Here is a 19,078-nt window from a genome sequence, read left to right as displayed (position 1 = left end):
AGAATGAAGATGAGAGAGAAGATGGGAGGAGTAGATGGGATTAAAGTTGAGAGAGAAGATAAGAGAGAAGATGGTAAAAATCAAAAACCAAAAGTAAGGATATAGTGGTACATTCATGTGAGGATTGAGGCGATTTTAAGTAGTTTGTGGATGATGTTTAACAAACCCCAAATTAGACTTGGCATTATTCAGAAAGAATTTTCCGAAGTATACTTCAAGTCGACAGTAGAATACAGTTCAAAGTACGAAAGTGGAAAGTAGAGAACATCCAAAACTGATGCAAGACATTTGTTATTAGATTATGAATAATAATTGGCTAGTTATGCTATTGCTAGGCAGTCATCACTCATGAGGTATATAAATATATAATACTAGACCATAGTACTCCTTAACTTTAGTAGCTGGTCATGATGCTTCATGCTTGGAGGCTGCGATTGGAGTTTACCATTAAATTATTCCCCTCCACAGTTCCTAGACAAGACTACTTGTACTATTTTATGTATACTCTTAAAATGTATACTAATCTATTTTTGTATTTTAATTACAGTGAGCAAAATATTTTGTTTTCTTATGTATATTCAGGTGCATGCAAAGCATTATTTTATGAAACATAGGTTTTCCTTTTTCTTAACTAACATAAGTTGGATCCAATTTTCCAAACAGTAAACCAAATAATTAATCCCTTGTAATCCTGTATATATACCCATATTTCATGCATCCCCACCTCTTACCTCTCCCTTTCCAATATTTTTCTCTGCTATCCTCCTTTCCATTCTAAGTTTCTAACATAACTATTCTCTCTCCCATTATTCATTTTTTGATGGCAGAAATTGATCACTTTCAAAGACATAACAATAATAACACATCAACACGGTTAAAACTTTTCGGCATCAACGTATCATCTCCCTCAATATCAGAATATGATCCAACAGAAGAAGTGGAGTCGTCCACCTCACCCCATTCAAAATCATCAACTACCACAGCAGCAGGCGCATCATCGCCTGAATCTGGAGGAGGTGGAGGCGGTTATCCTCCGCCTTCCTCAAACGAGGCCTCGAGAAAGTACGAATGTCAATATTGCTGTAGAGAATTCGCCAACTCACAAGCCTTAGGTGGGCACCAGAACGCTCACAAGAAAGAGCGGCAGCAGTTGAAACGCGCTCAAATGCAGGCCACTCGAAACGCTGCAGCAGCTGCTGCTGCCGCGGTTTCTTACGTTCGTAACCCCATGATAACGGCTTTCGCACCTCCACCTCACCTCCTACCAGCCTCCGCGTGTGGGGCTGGGCCCATGAGTATGCCTTCATCACCTAATGCTTCTTCTTCATCTTGGGTTTATATGAATATGAATATGAACATGCCACGTGCATCCATGCCTCCTATGCACGTGTCGCACGGTTGTGTGTTCCCGTCGTCGGGATCTAACGGTGGAAATTTAACTCCGCCGACGCAGAGTAGGGTTGATGGGCCATCTTTGAGTAGGTTTAGTAGAAACAGTGGGTCTGGTTTTGATGATGGTGTTGGGCTTGACTTGCATCTCAGCCTTGCTCCTGCTCGCCCATGATTTCAGCTACGGTGAAGTTCTTTTTTTATTATTATTATTGATTTTATTCTAATTTAGAGATTTCGGTGGTGCGTTTATGATCTTATCAATTATAACCCACTTCAGGCTATTCAAACTCTTAGTACTGCTATTCAAACTCTAGAATTTCCGCTTTTTTTAGAAGTTGGATCTCTGTAAATCTTCTTTTTTCATATTGAAATATATTTATTTATTTGTTTTTACGTTATTTTTACAAGTTTATATACTATTTTTTTTTATTTAATATTTACTCTTGTTTTTATTTTTGAAATGATTGTAAATATCAGTGAATTTTGGCATAAAATCCGACCTACAACGAACCAAAAATCTACATGATTTTTTTGGCCACATGATCAATATTATGCACCGGTTAAAGAATAGAGCACATGGTGGTGCATGAGGTCGGCGCGTGACACACCCATGACTTTTTGACAAAAAGCATGAAATAGTGTGAATCTGAAAATAAAGGTAGAGCATGTGTTTTGATCGACAACAAAGAAAAAAGGTATAGAGTAGGAAACATCTATATATCCATGGGACCATGACGTACTTGTTAAGTTAAGATGTGTGAAATAGAAGCTCTAGAAATCAGTGTTTGAATTTTTGATCAATCACCTAACTGGATGGTACAAGTACAGCATTTCCAGTCCAACAACTGGTAAGAAAAAAAAACAGTGTGTTAAACTGTTAACTGCTTTCTTATATCAACTGGAAACAATCAATTTGGTACGGCATTGGAGCTCCCTCTATTCCAATCAAAAGATATGTTGGAGAATATACTTTAACTTCTCTCATAATATTTTCTTTTTCTTTTTTCTTGAAACTTTTCCACAAACTGATCAGTAGGTTTGACATCATATAGTCATTTTCTTTGGCTCTTAGAACTTTTTGAAGGTTGCTAAACACAGGAAATAACAATAATATAAACAACACAAATGTTTAGTGTAACCCTAAAACACGTCTTGAGGACATTTGCTAAAGCTTGCAACCTTCCACTTGGTTTTTGAATATTAATGACCTATCAACCTCTAACCCAAATTCTTTTTAATAGTGACATCATAAAGTAGGTCAAATAGTAAGAGATCCGAGTTTTTTAATTTAGAAAGTATACACTAATTTGTCCACTATATTAATTACCTTTACTAAGTTATTTTTGCACCCACCCTTAAATTTGATTTTTTTTTTTTTTTTCCATAGTTTCTAAAATATACATTCTAGAAATGTAATGGTGGTTTATCACAAATTTTTATTCGATCAGATCATTTTTAGTATATGTTTAGTGATAATAGTAGTAATCATAATAATATATCAAAATATTGACCACTTACAAATTGACTTATCTGATAGACTAGCTTTACATGCACGCGATGCGTGCGAAGTAAAAATAAAGTTAATTTTTTTTTTGACAATTAAAAATTTTTATTGGCTACCAAAAAAAAATAGTATACACACCAAACTACAATACTTTCTTTTTCATCTCAACAAGAGAGAAACAAAGTAAGCAACATCATCTAGAAAAGTAACAACTCCCTATCTCTAGTATCGCTTCTAACAGAAACTTTGAACACAATGTCTTTGATTACATGATTCGAAGTAAAACAAACTCCTCTAAACAATTTATTATTACGTTGCAGCCATATCATGTAAACTATTTCTGTGAACTAAAGAACATATAATCTTGATTTGAAGCTTCAATTTGTCTTTCAATTTGAAATCCCTGACTTTGGCGATTTATCCCCTGTAAATGTAATAAAGCCTCCAAATAGTGTCAGCATAATCACATTCAAAGAACAAGTGATTCACTAATTCCAAAGCCCTATCACAAATATAGCAACTTTTGTTACATTCGATATTCCATTGAATCAATCTGTCAGTAGTATATAATCTATTTTGGACAATAAGCCACAAATAAACTTGCACTAGTAGAATAAATGCTACTTGCTGCGGTTAAAAAGTGCCCTATTGCTGCGGTTTTGGGCGCGCAGCAATTAAGGGCGTTGCAATAGGTATTAATAATATTGCTGCGGTTTTAAACCGCAACAATATTTGAACATATTGCTGCGGTTTCTCGAGAAAACCGCAGCAATATTTTGTAGTTAATAATAAAAAACTAGACATAATGCTGCGGTTTTTTAGTGAAAACCGCAGCAATATGTACTTGTATAGGCAAAAAAAAATTATTTTTTGCATTTTGTCATCAAATTTGAAAAATAAATATACTGAAAAAAAATAAAACACAACAAATTCAAATTTGTCAAATAATTGAGATACCAGTTTCGAAACTAACATCATAAGAAAAGATACAAAAGAAAAGAGATTCAAAAGAAAAAATATCCAAAAACAGAAAAGATGCACAAAATTCAAAAATATAAATGATACACAAAATCCAATAACATCATATTGAATCTTAAAAAATAAAAATGCAGAAAAAAAAAACAAAACAAAATCTGGAGATTGAACGAATTCAGCGCGGCCGACGAGCGAGTCTTCCAAGGGTCGAGTCTTCGCTTGGTGAACCGACGAAGAACGAGAATGTTAATAACACAACTAAAACCTCCTCGACACTCGATAAATCGTAATCAACGCAACTAGATCTGAAAATAAAATACAACAAATTGTAATCAACAACAAACAAAAGCAAAAAACACAATCAACGCAAAAACTAAAAACCTAATCAAGATTTCTCACAATCGTAATCATCATCAACAAATAACATACCAGTTCGAGGCACCAGAGACGAAAAATAAGCGCCGACGATGAAAGCGGCGCGAGAAATACCACCACCACAAGTTCAGTAGCGCCGAGAAAGACGAAAGAGAGAAAAGACAGAGAAAGAAAGCATAGGGCGGCGCCGACAACGAACGAACCCACGAAGGATTCTTGTTGTTTTCTGGCGAGCGACGAACGAACGGTCGACGACGACCGATAGTTTACGAACGAAGGCTTATGGTCGACGGCGACCATGAAGGCTGGCGAACCATGGTCGAGCGATTGTGAGAAGACCGGAAGAAGAACGACTGTGAGAGGAGATGAGAGATGAGAAAGGAGAGAGGATAGAGGAGAGGAAGGCTGATGGATGAAGAGAGAGAAATGAGATCTAAAGAGGAACGACTAAGGAGCGATAGAGAGCGTGAGGAAACGACCTCTCGTATGTATTATAAAACCCTAATTTTTTGTCAGCTAATATTGCTGCGGTTTCCACGTAGGACCGCAACAATATATTAAAATAATATTTTTTTAATATATTGCTGCGGTCCTACGTGGAAACCGTAGCAATATATTAAAATAATATTTTTTTAATATATTGTTGCGGTCCTACGTGGAAACCGCAGCAATATTGTCAATTTCAATTTTTTTTTTCTTTTTGCGTATTATATTGCTGCGTATAGGTAAAACCGCAGCAATATCACCGCAGCAAATAACATTTATTCTACTAGTGTTGCTTTTTGGAGTAGTCTTGTTGTTGCATATAAGTCTTCTCCACTCTACTAGTTATGCTCTTCCCAAGATCATATTATAGAATTTTTTTTTTTAATGATATAATGCCCGTGTATTAGCACATTATCCCAGCCTCCTAAATCATTCACAAGATCTCTGCTATCTATAATCTTCCTAAGGAGCCATGAAGTGTTACTTTTGATAGTAACACTGTTTATAGAACCTCTTTTCACTAGTATGGAATTGGCTTTCAGCAACGCATCAAAATAGTCTACTACACGCTATAAAGCGTCGCAAGCACTTTTACAAACGCACTAAAAAGTGCTCCGCTTGCCTGTGTCGCTACACCCTGTAGCTACGCTTTATTTATGCGTCGGTATAGCTAGGATAAATGTGTCGCTAGTTCGGAACGCTTTTAAGCACGCTGCTAGGACACTTTATTAGCGTTGTAATAAGGTAGCTACGCTCCTAAAGCGTTGAACAAGATCTGATACAATTTACTATTTTTCTTTAGCTATGGAGACCCACTAAAAGCGTCGTATAATCCTTTCCGCACTTTTAAAGTGCCGCTAGAGTTAATTTATGATCTCAATGCTAAAATTACAAATTGGTTTAACATTTGCAAGTGAACCAAAATATAATATATTAATTAATGAAAAAATTTAATCGTTTAATACTCTATATAAAATCTTCAAACTAAAAATAACCAAAAAGTCTAACTCATTTAGACAAACTCAAGGTACAACCACTGTATGTAGAACAACAAATGTTTAAATTTATAATCCAACTAAATAATATCAAAACTTAATATATCTTCATTCTTGTGCCCAAACAGAAGTTCCAATGTCCTCAAATCTTCAACATTCACTTTTTCGTTTTGGTGCATCCAAAATTAATCTGAGGGGCAAAAAAAATGTTAACAAAAGTAATTAAAAAAAAGGCCACAAACATGCAACATACTAGTTTAACAAACAATAAATAAGATCTACTAGGAATGTTACCTTTCGACAAAAATCCAACTAGCTAATTAAATAACTAACGAGAGTTGTCATTTCCTGAAGATGAAGCTTTATTAGCAGCCTACATCCAACAAGCATAAAACTAACAATTAGCATAGAACATTTATGAATCATATGACAAATTTGTGTGAGAAGAATTAGACAAATGGTTCATGTGCAATGGATTATTGCACTAACTCTAGTGAGGTGTATCTTTCATGTGCAATATTCATGGATTAGTAGAATCAAACATCTGTATGAGGGAAAACAACTTCCAATCTAGATGTTCCTTTGGATGATTTGTTTCTTTCGCTTGCCATGTTCGAGAAAATAGGCGTTTAGTGCAAAAGCTTGATGAGTTGAGTGATAATAGAACTTGTTGGAGTTTGTAGTAGGCTAAATTCTCAGTTAGAATAAGCTAGTTTTCAAGTCGATGTATGAGTGAGATGACTGATAAAAATGCTCAATTGGGCACCCACAAAGAATTTATCCTGGTTACTTTACTGCTATAGCTACTTAGCTAGTACCTTAACTCTCAGCTCCTCCTCAAACCCAACATCAAGAACTCTGTCTGCTTCGTCTAACACAAGAAACTGCAATCATAAATCTAAAAGAAGAAAAAGATTCCATAAGTTCGCAGATATGGAGTCTATTTGTAAGAGAAACCATATCATATCACATATGACTAGTTTTTTTTTTTACTTTACAGAACACTAATCAGTTCCACCAACTCCAACTCAAATATCATCTAACATACAAACAAATTAAAAAATTTTGGGCAACCCTCAATCAGTAGAACTCCTGAATATGTGTTGCCCTACTTACAGTAGTACATTAAAATTCAAAACACATAGAAGCTATGGAGTTCAGTAATTGAAGGAGAAAAGTAAATACACAGTTGTTGTATTTACAGAAACGTAATCACATAACTTTTACACATTGAACATTGCAGCTTTATCTGCCAGAGATTTACTAAAGCACACAAAAATCGTAAAATACAAAGATGATCTTATCATGTTGAGAGATAAAGCGAAAATCATTTTTTGTGTTATTTAATATATATTTCTATTCAATCAAAATCGGGTGAACTTAGCAAAGTTCTATACTCTATACCCCATAGTTGTAAGCATGGCCACAATAATCTTCTGACTTCTATAGCAGACAAATTTCATTTCTGAAATCTCATCAATTATATCAAATGATTTAGAACAGAGACTAAAATCTCGCACCTTAAACTAAACTGTGTTTTCGTCCCAAATACTTGCACCAGGTTTTGTAGTTTTAGAAAAGCTTGTTCATAACAGCATCAACAGCTCGATCATCAAACTGCACATAGACAATGAGTTCACCAAAATCCAGATTTTTCAGTATTGGGATAAAAAGCCAGCCCAGCCAATCAAAGTTGCAATTTCAGAATTAAAGAACGATTTTTTTGCATCAATAATTCGAATTGACTGAAAGTCACATAAAAAGAAATACCAGCAAGATTCATTATAATTCGAATTCAATGAAATTCGTACCAAAAAATTCGTACCAGCAACATTAATCCATAAATCGAATTGCAATTGAGTAAAATTCTGATAAAAAGAATACCTATTTGTTGAGAGAAATAAGGGATTGGAATCCTTCCTTGGAGCAGCGAAAGTTCAAGGAAACTGGATCTTGCTGAAATTAATTGGAGTCGTTCAAATTTCGAATGTGAAACTCGATCTTGTTTGACTGAATTTTCAGAGAATTTGGAGTTGCTGAAGGAGAAGAAGTTGGAGTGAATTAGGGCTTTATTTTTTCTTCCTAGTTTCACGTTACCTGCTTTAGTGGTGGGAGTTTTGAAATTTTTTTTATTTTATGTGCAGTTTTTTTGTTCACAAAATATTGGAAACTGGCAACGCTTGTTAAAAGTGCTCCAATTTATTCCATCAATTCTTGGAGTCAACACTTTTTTTAATAAGTGTTGCTATTTAAGCGCTCCTAAAGGCTATTTTTCTAGTAGTGTTTGATGTAGTATGCATTAACCCATCTAACCCATAACTTGTCATTTTTGAAAGCCAGGGCCCACAAGAGCTTCAAAATAGATGTCTTGTTCAAAATCTTCATATCTATCAAACTCCGACCCCCACCTTTTTTTGGTTTGTAGAACTATACCTAGGCCACATGAGCTTTGTGAGATGTATTAACAGCCCCTGCCCACAAAAATCTGCAACAAATACTCTCAACAGCCTTAATTACTTTTTTTGAATGAGGAAAGATATGCCCCCAGTAGTTTTGCATACTACTCAAGATTGTTCTTATCAACTACAATCTTCCAGCATAAGAAAGAAGATGAGCCATCCAACTCTGAGCTCTCTCTGTAATTTTCTCAATCAAAGGCCTACATTGAGCAAAATTTAAGTTAGCTTCTTAGGGGCGAGAGGGATACCCAGGTATTTAAAGGGAAGCACACCTATTGGCAATTGTACAGCATCTGCCAAATTAGCATGCAACTTCATCCTGAGAAACCCCAGCCAAATAGATACTACTGTTCTCCACACTTACAGCAAGACTAGAAGCTTAAGAGAAGGACTGGAAAGCATTCATAATTTTTACGATGGAGCTCATATCAGCTCTAGCAAAAAGTAGGAGATCATCAGCAAACATTAAATGAGTTAGGTGGGTTTTTTCACACTTAGGGTGAAAGTTAAAATCATCATTTAACTTGAGTCTTTCCAAGCACCTACTCGAGTACTCCATACATAATGCAAAGAGAAAAGGTAAGAGGGGATCACCCTGTCTCAAACCATAATTAAAAGCCAACAACAAGATTTAGTTTGAATCGATAATTAAAAGCCAACAACAAGAGAAAAGGTAAGAGGGGATCACCCTGTCTCAAACCATAATTAAAACCATAAGCTTGAATCGATGAAGTAAATATAAAAATTCGATCTTTAAGTTTGATAAACTCTTACCATAATTGATTTTACAAGCCAACAACAAGATTTAGTTAGAAACTCTTTGTTGAAGGCATTAGATAATTAAAAGCATATAAACCAAAGTTCCTGATGGATGAAATCACGGTAAGAACTAAAACCAAAATTTTATACCTTGCCAAAAGAATGCAAAACTAAGCAAAACTCAACAACAACAACAACAACAACAACACTAACGCACAGCAGCAGCGATGGCGCCGGAACACCAACCAAACACCTACAACAACAACACAGAAGCAGTGGAAATAAAAAACAACACAAGAGTTGCAGCCACAATAATTAAACGAGACCCACAAAGGAGAGAAGAGGATTGAAGACTAGCAGCTACAGTCACTATGCGTTGGCAACACCAAGGAGGACGGTGCAATGCCAACAACAGTAACACATGCAATTGGAACCGCAACCCGAACCAGAAGGGTTTTAATTCTTCAACCATCAAATGTGAAAATGAATTTTTGATCAACAAGTTGCTAAGCATCTAAAATTGATATGTGATATTGAGAAGCTTTTTAAGTGGAATGAAATTTAACAAAAAGAAATTCTTGCTTGGTAATGTCATACCAGGATACGAAGGGAATAAATGAGATGTGGCTTTACATCCTTCAGCCACAAGACAGAAGAGGGAGAATGAGTGTAAAAATCTTTTTTTTTTCTTTCTAAAAAAAACTCATGGGTAAAACTGTAATTTTACTTTTAACATCTAAAATCATATTCTCAAAGTAATGTTAATAACTCAATTAATCTATTAAAGTATAATTATGTTTTAATTAAACCAGCTTAACAATTATGGCTATTACAATCTACCACCCTTAAATAAAATATCGTCCTTAAATTTTGAAAACATAAAACTTTAGATCATTACAAAACGAATAGATCACATGAAACATCTTAAATAAAACCCAAAACATATACATCTATAAGTTACTCTATTACCTCAAATGATTAATGTCTCCTCAATCTAATAGTCACAAAACCTCAATCAAATTTCTCAACGATCTTAATACTCAACCTTCAATATTTCAATCCCTATTCCTCGTCTCTTAATTAAGTAAAGATCCAATCAATTCCAAACAATCCCAACTAACTTTCTAAAACTCATGTGCCATGATATCAAGATTACGATAACTCTAAAACAACCATGCTCTGATACCACTTGTGGCTGTCACAGCCCACATTTTCGAGCTGCTAGCTAGTGACATTTATAATTCACTAATTACAATCAACACTTAATAAACCTCGAATTAAATATTTACTCACAGCAGAACATAACCGTTTTACAAATAGATCCTGGACCTCTGGGTCAGAGCCCACAATAAATCATCTTCAAAAGAAAATAACATATTACATAATACATTCCTCGATTCCCAAAATAATAGAATATTCTATTCTCAAATAAGCACTTAATACTTCTCAATACAACATCTGAATCATTAATCTAATTACAACTTAATAACTAAACTCTCGCTTGAATCTGCTCTGACCTTCCAAGTCAAACCTGCAAATTACAGAAAAAAATACAAAACAAAAATAAAACTAAAATGAGCGAAAAACTTAGTTTCTTTACTTCAGCCCGTCAAAACGGTTTTAGTTCGCAAACATTTTTCACACAATAATCAAGCTTGGTAATTGTTCGGAAAAGAATTTATTATTTAAAATATATTGTTGGCATAAACCAATTAATTAACACAAAACACTAGCAAGTACATGCTTTGGGAGAACATTATGTAACATAATGTAACAGGATATTCGACCTTTTCTGGTCTTAACTGAACTTATATCTTAATCATTTTCTCCACCTATACCTTGCCCTCATTTTATCTCAGTTCATAAGCTAAGCCAGCTAAAACAAATATGAAATCCTTTTCTCATTATCATACTCAAATCATACTCCAAGAAATATATATATTTTCGAAAAGAACAAACTATATTCCACAAATCCATACATTAAGATGCATCTGTAACCATTCTCATGACTATAAATGATATACAATATCAAAATACAATACACACGCACACACGAGCACTTAAAGACGTTTTGTTGAACATAAAGGTTACCTCGATAAGATACTCATCAAAATAAGCCCAAGAACATTTAAACGCAATCTCCAAGATTCATAAACTTGATCTCCATTTTAGCTTGAAACATATATTACTCCAATACCCATTCTCCAACCACCATCACATAACAACAATAATCAACATTCATTCTCACAACAATTCAAATAAACTAATTTTAACTTCTTATACTTTCTAAGTTCTTTCATGAACTAACCATAAACCTTTTATATACAAATTATTTCACTAATCAATTCAAAATTTTCATCACACATAATAACTACAATTCTCCATTCGAATCTATAGATAATATAATCAAAGAACATAATTTATAAATATCATATCTTATAATTTTACTTAAGGAGGGCCAATCTATATTATACGCTTGAATAGATGAAGTAAATATAAAAATTCAATCTTCATGTTTGATAAACTCTTACCACAATTGATTTCGCAAGTCAACAATAAGATTTAATAATGAACTCTTGGTGGAAGTCATTAGATAATTAAAAGCATATAAACCAAACTTCCTGATTATGAAATCATGGTAAGAATTAAAACCCAAATTTTATAACTTACCAAAGGAATGCAAAAAACTGAGCAAAGCTCAACAACAACAACGACACTAATGCACAGCAGCAGCGACAACGCTGGAACACCAATTGGACACCGATAACAGCAACACAAAAGCATAGGAGAGAGAAAACGACAGACCAGCAGCAACCACAACAATCAAACGAGAGCCACGAAGGACAGAAGAAGAGCGAAGGCTAGCAACGGCAGTCACAATGCGCTGGCAACACCGAGTAGGACGTTACAGCGCCAACAGCAGCAACGCAGGCAATTGAAACTGCAACCTGAACCAGAAGAGAGAGAAAAGGAATCAAGGGTTTTAATTCTTCAACCATCGAATGTGAAAATGAATTTTTGATTAACAAGTTGCTAAGCATCTAAAATTGATATGTGATATTGAGAAGCTTTTTAAGTGGAATGAAATTTGACAAAAAGAAATTCTTGCTTGGTAGCGTTATAGGAGGACACAAAGGGAAGAGATAAGATGTGGCTTTACATCTTTCAGCCACGAGAGAGAAGGAGGAGAATGAGTGTATAAATCATTTTTTTTCTTTTCTAAAAAAAATAACTCAAGGGTAAAACTATAATTTTACTTTTAACATTTAAAATCATATTCTCAAGGTAATGTTAATAACTCAATTAAGCTATTAAAGTATAATTATGTTTTAATTAAACCAGATTAACATTTATGGCTATTACAAATAGCTTTTTAAATACTTGTGTGCAAGCATTAGTACATAAAAAAAAAATCAGTTCCAGGCAAAAATAATTTCTTAAATCTTTCAACATTAGTAGAAAAACACCACCTGATGCGGTCAAAACTCGCTCTACTGATGCGGTTTTGGTCCGCATCATGTAGGCTCACAGGAACTTACAACATTTTCCTAAGAACCGCATCAGTTTGTTATATATAATATATATAACTTGTATCTAAACCTAACATAATTATAAAATGTCTCACGCACGCGTCGTATAAAGTCAAAATGATATTATATTATTATTATTATTATTATTATTATTATTATTATTATTATTATTATTATATATTATATGTAATAATATATATAATATATATATATATGTATATGTATAATATATATATATGTATATGTATATATATATATGTATATGTATATATATATATGTATATGTATATATATATATTAATGTATATATATATAGTATATGTATATATAATATGTATATGTATATATATATAGTATATTTATATTAATATATGTATGTATATATATATATATGTATATATATATATATATATATATATATATATATATATATATGTATATATATATAAATATATACGTATATATATATATATAATCTTAAGAAGGTACTACAAATGAAGTTTTAAATAAGTACTAAGATCAAAAATAAACATAGTGTAAGTAGCTATAGTAATATAATAAGAACAAAGAAGCTCAAAGCCGCAACATCATCTTGACATGCAAATGTCGGTAAGGTAGCGTAGTAGCAAATCTCATACCTCGTTTATCTCGGAGGTGGTGAAAGAACCCTCCCTTGGCTTGCCCTTGAGGAATACCTTATAAAACAAACATAAGGAAACACACATAAGACTTTAGTTGATTCTAAAGAGATTAAGAAAATAATATATAATGTAACTTTGTATGACCTTAAAATGAGAGTTAGTGCTGGTTAATGAAAGTTGAGCTAAGAAGTCAAAAATCGACCCGAAATGGTCTTCATTTACCCAAAATGGGTTTCAAAGCATGAAAAATGATTTTACTTGACTCTAATGATTCAATATATTGTTATTATAGCTCTACGTGTTCGAACACGAAACTACATGCGGGAATTAAGGAGAATGAACATGAAAATCTAATAGCAGTCCTAAATGACCTTCATTTACCCAAAATGGGTTTCAAAGCATGAAAAATGGATTTTCTTCACTCTAATATTTATATATGTTTCTATTAGTACCATATATGTCCTAACATGTGCTTAAATGTAAAAAAATATGTAAATTGAACTTGAAAAGCCAAAATATGCCCGAGAAGACTTTCATTTACCGAAAATGACATTTATCTACCCAAAATACATTGAGAGCATATGAGTGGACTTTACTTGACTCTAATGTTTAAATATGTTGCTATTATATCTATACATGTTCTAACATGATACTGAATGCGGGAATTAAGGAGAATGAACATGAAAATCTAATATTGGCCCTAAATGACCTTCATTTACCCAAAATGGGTTTGAAAGCATGAAAAATGTTTTTTCTTGACACTAATGGTTATATATATTTATATTAGTTCTATATATGTCCTAACATGTGGCTAAATGTGGGAAAATAAGTAATTGAACTTGAAAGGAAAAAATCGGTCTGAAAAGACCTTCATTTATCGAAAATGACATTTATCTACCCAAAATAGATTGAGAGCATATGAGTGGACTTTACTTGACTCTAATTTTTAAATATATTGTTATTATATCTATACATGTTCTAAAATGATACTAAATGTGGGAATTAAGGAAAATGAACATGAAAATCTAATATCGACCCTAAATGACCTTCAATTACCCAAAATGGATTTCAAATCATGAAAAATGGTTTTTCTTGACTCTAATGGTCATATATATTCTACTAGTTCTATATATGTCCTAACATGTGGCTAAATGTGGGAAAATAAGTAAATCAAACTTGAAAGCAAAAATCGGTCCGGAAAGACCTTCATTTATCGAAATTGACATTTATCTACCCAAAATGGATTCAGAGCATATGAGTGGACTTTACTTGACTCTAATGATTAAATATGTTGTTATTATAGCTATACATGTTCTAACACGAGACTAAATGCGGGAATTAAGCAAAATGAATATGAAAATCTAATATCGGCCGTAAATGAGCTTCAATTACCCAAAATGGATTTCAAAGCATGAAAAATGGTTTTTCTTGACTCTAATGGTTATATATGTTGCTATTAGTACTATATATTTCCTAGCATGTGCCTATATGTGGAAAACTATGTAAATTGAACTTTAAAGGCCAAAATAGGCCCGAAAGTTTTTCATTTACCGAAAATGACATTTATCTACCCAAAATGGATTGAGAGCATATGGGTGGACTTTACTTGACTCTAATGGTCAAATAAGTTATATTATTGTTATACATGTTCTAACACGAGACTAAATGTGGGAATTAGGAGAATGAACATGAAAATCTAATTTTGGCCCTAAATGACCTTCATTTATAAAAAAAAATGGGTTTCAAAGCATGAAAAATAGTTTTTCTTAACTCTTATGGTTAAATATGTTGCTATTAGTACTATATATGTCCTAACATGTGGCTAAATGTGGAAAAATATGTAAATTGATCTTGAAGGGCCAAAATAGGCCAGAAAACGCTTTCATTTACCAAAAATGACATTTATCTACCCAAAATGGATTGAGAGAATATGAGTGGACATTACTTGACTCTAATGGTTAAATATGTTGCTATTATAGCTATACATATTCTAACATGAGACTAAATGTGGGAATTAAGGAGAATGAACATGAAAATTCTAAGTCGACGCTAGATGACCTTCCTTTACCCAAAATGGGTTTCAAAGCATGAAAAATGGGTTTTCTTGACTCTAATGGTTATATATGTTGCTATTAGTACTATATATGTCCTAACATGTGGCTAAATGTGGAAAACTATGTAAATTGAACTTGAAAGGCCAAAATAGGCCCGAAAAAGCCAAAATGGGTTGTTATGTATAATAACTTCTCAATATCTCCGACTTCCTTGCAACTTGAGGCTATATCGAACATGAAACTGAACACATAGTAGCCACACTCGGTTCCCCCGGGTTGTTGAGCATACTAATTATAGAATTACATTAAAAAATCATGTCAGAAACATACATGTTTGTTTTTTGTAAAAGAAAGAAGTAGAAAAAGAATATGAATTACCTTCATTGTTTTCCATTGAGGAACTTTTCCTAATCTCTCAACCTTCTTCAAACAACTGTAGTTATGTTAATTTCATGTGAGAAGTGGACAAAGGAAGAAATTAGTAAAACGTGTTATGCTAATAATAAGCATTTTAATTAAGTAACAAACATACCTATTTATGCATGATTTGAGGAGTAAGGATCGTGGTGGATCTTGAGCTGTAGAATCAAACAGATATACTGTGTTGTTTAAAGGACAAACCACAAGAAGCGACCAATAGGCAATAGAATCCCAAAAAAAGTCCGGAAGCAATCATGAGTACTTGTATTGTATAATAATTATTAAGTGATAAAAACGGATACAAGGTTAAGAACTATACTCTTCGAAACAAGGGGCAAATATGAACTTATGTTGTGCACATTTAGCTATTTGGAGACATAGCCAAATATACTCCTTAACCTCAGTTGTGTTTTGCAAACAATTGTCAGCTCGGATGAAATTTGGATATAACCACCCAAATTGATCGCGTCCACAAGGAGAATCTTGGAATAATCTTCAATTCAAAGCATAACTAAGTACATAACATAAATATATTATCAGATATTGTAAAAAAAGTTCATATATTTCATAAGTACAAATGTTATACCTCATGAATGCTTGAATCAATGAAACATTCAACATCTCTCCGTGAAGGAACTCCTTTACGTCAACCTTGGACACCAATGTCGATGCTTCCTCGTGGTAGTTGAATTTCGTGGTACCCAACGTAACCTCCACATGTTTATCATCCGACATATCACGCATATTTGCATGTAGCCATGAGCATGCCTTAGTGAGACATTGAAGCGTTGATGACTCAATCCAAGTATCTTTAGAAGGGTTTTGTTGGCGACTTAAACCTTTGGAGACTTGTGTTTCTTTCCCTGAAATCGCCTTCTTTGGCTTGCTTGAACCCTCCTTTTCCTTCGCCTTTTCTAGAGGAGATGAGTTCGCCTTGCTTTCCTTGGGCTTCTTTATTCTCTCCAAAACATATTAATTCAAACGAAAAAACATTCAACTTAGTTAGTTAATACTTAATAGATATGAATTAAATAAATCAATATGAATATGGATTTCAGTTGCTTCATTTGACCTCGTCCAAAAAGCTCACCCATACCGATGGCCACAACACATAACCACCACGAGCGTCGGTCAAGACATTTACATCCACCGATGGGTTAGGCAGCGGAAGAGCAAAGTCTTCGTAACCAGGAGTGATGGTGACTACACTAACCGCCAAGTGTTCATTGTCCACAGACTCTCAGCGCCTCTTTAGTAGAGTTGATGGCTTGAGCTGCCTCCTCCTTCAGCTGATGGTTCTGGCCTTTAGAAGGCAGTTTTCCCTTCTAAGTTGAACCGCCGTCAGGAGAGCGGTATTTCTCTCATCCTTCAAGGCCAGCTCTAAAGCATCCTTCTCTATCAGGAGCTCGCTGAGTCGGATGAGGTACTTCTTGATGGACGCCTCTATCTCAGCCGAATTTAATTTGACGATGCAGTATTATTTCCTGCTTCGCCATGTCATGCATAGCCTTGTCCCCGGCCGTTGTTGCATCACAGACGAGCTGTTTGTTTTCTTTTCTAAGCAATCTCGCTCAATCCTCTGTTATTATGCTGCAAGCAAAGAGCTGAAAAAGAAAAAGAAGGGTCAAGATGTCAGGATGTTCATTAAAGAAACAATAATTTCACAAGTATAAAAGATGGACAGCAAAGAAGTTATTTTCCATACCTCAGTAGCGAGTTGGGACATGTAGCCAACATGCCCAAAGGAAGCACCCCTTAAGCCTTTGATGTAAGACTCAGGGAAGCACTTTAAGAGCTTCTGTTTGAGCTTTTCACGCTCGGTCGAGGACGTCCTAGCAAAACCAGTCGAGGAATCATCATCCAAAAGAATGGGGGAAGCTGCATGAACTTCTTCAGCTGCTCCTTTGCCTTTATCTAACAGGGTAGAATCGATAGTATTTTTGACAGGTATGACGACTACAAGTCTGTTGGACGCACTCATCGAACGCCCGCCAACGCGCAAAGTCTTAACTATGTTGGAGTAATAGGACTCACCAGAAGACAATGAGGCAGATCTGTAGGCAGGAGGCATTTGTGATACCAGCCCTGCTACCGGCCCGGAGAAAACCGAGCCGTCCTTAGCCGCGTCTGGCTGGGGGATCTGTTCTTTAGTCCCCTCAGTGTCTTCCAAGAAAGCAATCGCGTCCGGTTGTTTAGAGGTCGTAGAAGGCGTCGAGCCGATCTCCCTAACAAAGAAAAAACTGTTCATAAAATAATAAGATTTCAAATCTTAGATTAATCTTGCCCAAAGAGTGAGAGCGGCTAAGACTAGTTGACCCGTGATCATCAAGAAAGGTGACTCGTCCGGAAACCAATGAATTTGTTGGATCCCAGACGAGGCTCACCCGAAGAAGGAGATCGGCCTCAAAAGCCTAGCCGCCTTCCAGTTCAGAGCAGAAATCATCCGTAAACTAAAAGTTACTCGTCCAAGAACCAATAAGCATATTGATTCTCTAACGAACCCGACCCGAAGAAGGAGACCTGCCTCCAAAAGTCTGGCCGCCTTTCAGTTTGGAGCAAGATTCGTCTAGAAAACTAAATATAGTTTCTAGATGGGTATGAATTAAGAAAGCAGGCCAGCCAAAGAGTTTTGGCCGGCTTGCATTCTGGAGAGGACCTCGTCCTAAGAAAAAAGGGGTCCCAGGGATCATGATGACCAACATGGTCGTCCAAAAAAAAAAAAAAAAAAAAACACTAAACCACTCACCAAAGTGTCCGTCCTTTTTTCGGAACCAGACTTGCTGTACTGCTTCTACAAAGAACTTGTGAATTTAGATATACTGATGTCTCCCGTCCAAGATCTTTTTAGGGATGCTTTAGCTGGGGCTGGAAAAGACAAAAAAAATATTAATAAAACAAAGTCCCAAGACAAAGATCTTTACTCAAGGAATAAAAGTATACCTCTATCTTCGGCCTTCCGCAAGCCGGTGGCAACCAGGAAATTATCGTCATAAAACATTTCCTTAAAAGGGATCCAGTTGGACTGACCCTTAAAGGACGAATTATTTGAGGCAGAATACTCCGATATTTTGAAGTATTCTACCAGTTCCTCGGCCGAATCGTCCTCCAACTCTAGATAAGAAGTCGTTCGTCCTGTGTTGGTTGGAGCCACTGCCACGTTGGGGACCTGGAAGAACAGGAACTGCCTTCCAGGCATGCATTTTAGAGGTCATATCCCAAGACATTAGAAAGTCGTGATGGTTGCAAACGCTAAACCAGGCTCCATCTACCGTCTTGGGAACTTTAGATACATAGTGTATCTGGGTAAAGGCGACCAAAGAAGGGTTCACCCTTCAACTCACAGACGACCAAGAATGTCAGTATATTCTGCCAAGAGTTAGGGGCTAGTTGATTATGGTCGATGTTGTATGGTGAAGAAGGCGGCTGATAAATGGCTGAAGAGGAAATCTCAACCCTACGTCCAAAGCTAGCCGATAAACAGCAAAATG

General features: G+C 34.9%; 1 protein-coding gene across 1 annotated transcript; it reads left to right on the top strand.

Annotated features, from left to right (window-relative positions):
- Positions 1-716: 716 nt before the first annotated feature.
- LOC104896450 (zinc finger protein GIS3) lies at positions 717-1,785 on the top strand. The gene has a single exon (XM_010683199.4). It carries the CDS (start codon positions 821-823, stop codon positions 1,562-1,564), a length of 744 nt encoding a protein of 247 aa, XP_010681501.2. The 5' UTR covers positions 717-820; the 3' UTR covers positions 1,565-1,785.
- Positions 1,786-19,078: the final 17,293 nt, after the last annotated feature.

The sequence above is a fragment of the Beta vulgaris genome, chromosome 6 (genome assembly GCF_026745355.1).
Source record: "Beta vulgaris subsp. vulgaris cultivar EL10 chromosome 6, EL10.2, whole genome shotgun sequence".
Classification (NCBI taxonomy): Eukaryota; Viridiplantae; Streptophyta; class Magnoliopsida; order Caryophyllales; family Amaranthaceae; genus Beta; species Beta vulgaris.
Note: the sequence above shows the minus strand (reverse complement) of the source record. Positions and strands in the feature narration are given on the sequence as shown.

What these genes read in the sequence shown, in the direction of transcription:
- LOC104896450 (XM_010683199.4), top strand. Translation starts at nt 821, where the DNA reads ATGGCAGAAATTGATCACTTTCAAAGACATAACAATAATAACACATCA.